Source organism: Limulus polyphemus, unplaced genomic scaffold, assembly GCF_000517525.1.
Source record: "Limulus polyphemus unplaced genomic scaffold, Limulus_polyphemus-2.1.2 Scaffold368, whole genome shotgun sequence".
Classification (NCBI taxonomy): domain Eukaryota; kingdom Metazoa; phylum Arthropoda; class Merostomata; order Xiphosura; family Limulidae; genus Limulus; species Limulus polyphemus.
Window position 1 is genome coordinate 245,360 of NW_013665978.1, and position 1,998 is coordinate 247,357.

The 1,998-nt window shown below is 34.3% G+C and overlaps 1 protein-coding gene across 1 annotated transcript in view; it reads right to left on the reverse strand.

Moving 5' to 3' along the window:
- LOC111085400 overlaps positions 1 to 1,304 on the reverse strand; it is a 19,055-nt gene extending 17,751 nt beyond the window's left edge. The window contains exon 1 of the mRNA XM_022383768.1: positions 1,203 to 1,304. Coding sequence (XP_022239476.1) covers positions 1,203 to 1,250 — 48 coding nt within the window. The 5' untranslated portion in view covers positions 1,251 to 1,304. The remainder of the gene's footprint in view (positions 1 to 1,202) is intronic.
- Positions 1,305 to 1,998: the final 694 nt, after the last annotated feature.

The following is a 1,998-nucleotide window of genomic DNA, read 5'->3' on the forward strand; positions in this document are numbered from 1 at the left end:
AGACGGCTTGAATGGGTAATGAAGAAAACTGATGATGACAAAACCTTGTCGAAACGTTGCACATTTGCTATATGTTAAACTTACATTAAAATGTTTCTTCATTACCCATTCAAGCCGTCTCCAAACATTATTAGTTGTATGTAATACACATAACTCAGTAAGAAATTATGACCACTCTTTTATATCTGTGTTTATACTCTAGGATTTTTTTATTTAAAATATATAACATAGTAAGATGCTGGGCACTATTTTTCGTTGGGATTTAGTCCCAGTAAAGTTACAACAGAAATGTGTAAACTCTTCTAAGCTCGACACAATATACTACACGTATGTTAACAGTTACTATCAGAAATAGTGACAAACATTATGGGTTTCTGATTTATTTTCAAATTTTTCACTCTCATAGAGGCAATATTGTGAATAGCCATAGTCCTATCTTGGTAATTTTATATTCTTTTTTAAAATTCTGAGATTTATTTCAACTTTTCACCCCGTACTTTACTTGAATGTATTTCTATTCTGACACAAGTACCTTCCTTCTATTGAAATGTTTGTTCAGGCCCCATTAGTGTTTATGTACGTATAGATAGGAATGCCATCCTTGTTCCATGTCGCTGATTTCATTGCATAATCCTAACTTATCTGGTTATTGTTAAGAGCATGTTCCAAATGTAAGTAGTGCCGGTAAATGATGACCGTAGTGTTAGTTTCTAAGTATTACGTAGAGCATACTAAATTATAATAAGAATGTCCACATAGTGTTCACGTTCATGCTCTGCTTAGTTTCAATTAATGGAGTGTAAAAACAGAAGAATGGATTTCAATCTCTTCTAAACATTTACCATCTTATGTATATTGCAATACATAAATAAATGAAAATTTTAAGCTATGTTACTTTCTAATTCTATGTTTGAACTTTGTGTCATTCGGTTTTTTTTATAGCTTACTAAAGACGAAATGAGATACTGTCTTGTTCTTTATAATAAACGTCCGAGATGAAACTAGGCCTACATATTCATCCGTCACCAAGTATAGTGGAATTACTTACCACAAATTATATCGACGTAATGAGATTCGAAGCCATTTTTAAGCCCTTTTTTTTTAACTAAGTATATCACATTCATTCTAACTGTATAAATTTATCTGTTATTCATTTATTTCTGTATCTTTGACAAATATATTCATAAAAACATCCTACGAACCTGAGCATGCGAAGGGTACGTTCCATACCCAAACTGCGTATACGACATCGTACGTTTTAACAACTATTCTAGTTTCTTTAACGGGCAGTTTCTCCAGTTAACAAGTTTCTCTTTCTTAGACTTTTAACTTTTAAGGTTTCATGACAAACTGTTTGTGTTACTTTTATTACGGTCTCTAGCCTCTGGACACTTCAGTTTTAGGTTAACTTTAGTTTTATCAGCGCTCCATCCAACGTTCGTTCTTGTCGGAAAAGTTACGCTGTTAAGATAAATCACTAATGTAGTTTACACATACATACTGTGCATATGAGACAGACTACTACACGTCTGCTGCTCACAAAACGTTGTCAGCCTAACCAGACGTCACACTTCGAGCTTCGAAGATTAGGAACTTTTTCTCTGACTCTCTGTTTACACAGGCATATTAACAGAAGGACAAGACAATTGTCAGACCACGTACAAATACATCATGTCCACCATAAACACAATTTGATCGACAGCTACTGACTGACTAAACCTCTTAACAAGTAATATCAGCACATACCAACTTTGTTGCTCAGCAAACTTAGGTGTGTTCTACTGAAACTGATTGATAGGTCTAAAGGCCGTTACCACCGCAGAGCCGGCCCACATAGCACAAAAAAAAACTTTCTTGTTCCGCCTATTATCGAAATTGATTGACAGCTTGCTGCTCCGCCTAGCCAATAAGAGCAGTTTTCTCACTAGTATATTGTATCTCAGCAAATATTAATTTAAAATAACAACGTAATTGCAGACCACCAAGACACAATGAAAT